The sequence below is a fragment of the Eucyclogobius newberryi genome, unplaced genomic scaffold (assembly GCF_026437365.1).
Source record: "Eucyclogobius newberryi isolate DKJ021-1_F unplaced genomic scaffold, fEucNew1.0.hap1 SCAF_20, whole genome shotgun sequence".
Classification (NCBI taxonomy): domain Eukaryota; kingdom Metazoa; phylum Chordata; class Actinopteri; order Gobiiformes; family Gobiidae; genus Eucyclogobius; species Eucyclogobius newberryi.
In genome coordinates this window covers 21957389-21959741 of record NW_027315835.1, presented here as the reverse complement: position 1 = coordinate 21959741, position 2353 = coordinate 21957389, and the positions used below count along the sequence as shown (strand labels likewise).

Sequence of the window (2353 nt, the reverse complement as noted above, 5' to 3'; positions counted from 1 at the left end):
TTGCTTTTTTTTTCTTGAGTTTATAAACCATGTAAAAACTTCAGACTGTGTTTGCTAATGTGTGCATTGTGACCATGGTAACGATGGAACTGTCCTCCATAGAAATACATGCGGTTCCCCCCAGCGTAATGAAAAGAAACCTACTTGATGATGATGTAGTACCTTATGTGCTGGTCTTTGTTTTTCCAGGGCCGCTGCATAAACTTCACCAGAGTAAAGGATGAGTCCACAGCTAAGGCCCCGCCCCGCATCCCAAACGGAGCCCCCTCCCCTCCTCCTCCGGACTACTCCTCTGTGCCCTGCAGTGCCAGCCCTCCCCCCAGAGCGCCCCCATGTGGTCAGCTGCCTCCAGGCCCTCCTCCCTCCCGTACTCCTCCTGGTCTGCCCTGTGGCCCACCCTCTCGCCCCCCGCCCACCCTGCGGCCGTGAGGTCACAGGTTCTCTCACACTGTGGAGGTAAAGCTGTGGTCTGCGCTGCCAGAGACTCTGCTACAGGTCAAACATCAGCACAATTTGAATCATAGGCTCATGCTTAAGTTTGACTATCTTGTCATGGAGTGTCAAGTCACAGTTTTGGACATTTCTAAATTATTTCTACAGTTGAAATACTCGTCATGTGGTTGAATTCCAGTTAAATTATGTCATTAGGACCACTATTTAGGATCAAAGTGCTTAAATGTGTGACTTGACATCTGCACAAGTTGATTTGAGGGAATTTCTTGCAGAGTTTGCATAATTAAGATCACAATTGTTGCTGGACAGCAAAGTTTGTACAGACACTTGTCCTCAGAGAAATATGTAACGGAAGATTCCATTGTTATTGGTATCAACTACTGATGTGCAATTGAGCTAAGTTTAAATAATTTGATTTAAACAAATGGGTTGTTTTGCATTTGGTCACGGTATTAATGATTAGTTTTGATTTCTACTAGCCCAAAATTTACATTTAACTTTTACTTGCAGCGACCCCTTGGTGAAGAGCACATTTATGGTGATAGAATGAATGACTGATCTTGCGATCAGCGACAGGAAAGTGTACAGATGTTTATGTATGGACGGTGTTGCAATATATGATTTGTATGAAATCCCTTTGTGAATGAAATGTTGGATGTTTTTGAGGTTGTGGGTTTTGTCCTGTATTTGTCCATAATCCCATGTAGTTCAGTGTTAGAACAGTGTTAAGTGTCCTGATGTCCTGACGGGAGGTGTCTCACATGTCGCACATACTGCTGGTCTTCATTTAGCAGACAGATAGTTCAGGTCAGTTTTCTCCTCACATTCACAACCCTGCCTTATGTCTACACTCATGTTTCTTTTCTCATCAGTCACAATAAAACTGCAGGGCAGTTCAAACAACTTTAATTTATTCTACTCCCATTACACAGAGGAGAGTACTTGAATATTGACAAGGTGTCCAACCAGCGGCGGACACTGTGCGCAGAATCAAAAACTCAATAAGCCAGTAGTGCCTTCTGAAATCGTCATGTTTATTTTATGTACGTCATTCACACGCAGTCCTGTGATAAATGCCTTTGTGTAGTTCCAAATCTTTGAAGCACTGCCAGTTTTAGGTACATTTGGCATACACTTTATTGAAAATATATATTGTTTTCAACATTTGTTTGATTGATAAATATGATCTATATTCATTCGAAGATGGTAAAAGTTGCTTGCTAATAAACCTGCTTTCTGTTCAATCAAGAGTAGGCAACCTCTAAACTGTCACTAGCGGTCAGGTGTCTTATGTTAACCCAAGTTTCTATGTGTAAACAACAAACGGAAGCAAATGAAAGACGTATATTTTTACTTCTAATTGATATGACTTTTTACTTTATTAATAAACTTTGGCTTACAAGCTTCTATGAGACTCTTTTGTTTTCTTGTGTTCCTAAAATCTTAGCCTCGTTTGACAATAAAGAAACACCACACTCTTCACGTTTTATTCGTCGTACATTCACATGTTTCAGCTGCCTTGCTCAGAAGTGTGACTGGTCTTCTCAGCTGATTTAAACAGATTCTGGCGCTGTTGTCCTACTTGGAGCAGTAGGCAATCAGCAGTGCAACTTCTTCAGAACTCTATCCCAAACAGAAAGAGCATTTGACACTCAAAAGAAGGAACATCGAATGCAATGCAAAAAAGAGACCACCAAATCATGCACACAAACCATAAAGCGACAAGCAGAAAAGCAACAGACCACGATAAGGAGAACCGCCTCATGGACTGGAACAATAGAACCTACATAAAATGGGTAGGTTCTGAGTACAGAGAGCATTAAGTACCACTGTTGGATCAGGGAGGCCTTCGAGATAAAGAAACACGCCCATCAGACTGTGAATCGGGATGAGGGGGCAT

The 2353-nt window shown here is 41.9% G+C and overlaps 1 protein-coding gene across 1 annotated transcript in view; it reads left to right on the top strand.

The window, feature by feature from the left end:
* The window catches only part of antxr1c (ANTXR cell adhesion molecule 1c), a 42878-nt gene extending 41018 nt beyond the window's left edge, over positions 1-1860 (top strand). The window contains exon 18 of the mRNA XM_072455716.1: positions 190-1860. Coding sequence (XP_072311817.1) covers positions 190-429 — 240 coding nt within the window. The 3' untranslated portion in view covers positions 430-1860. The remainder of the gene's footprint in view (positions 1-189) is intronic.
* Positions 1861-2353: the final 493 nt, after the last annotated feature.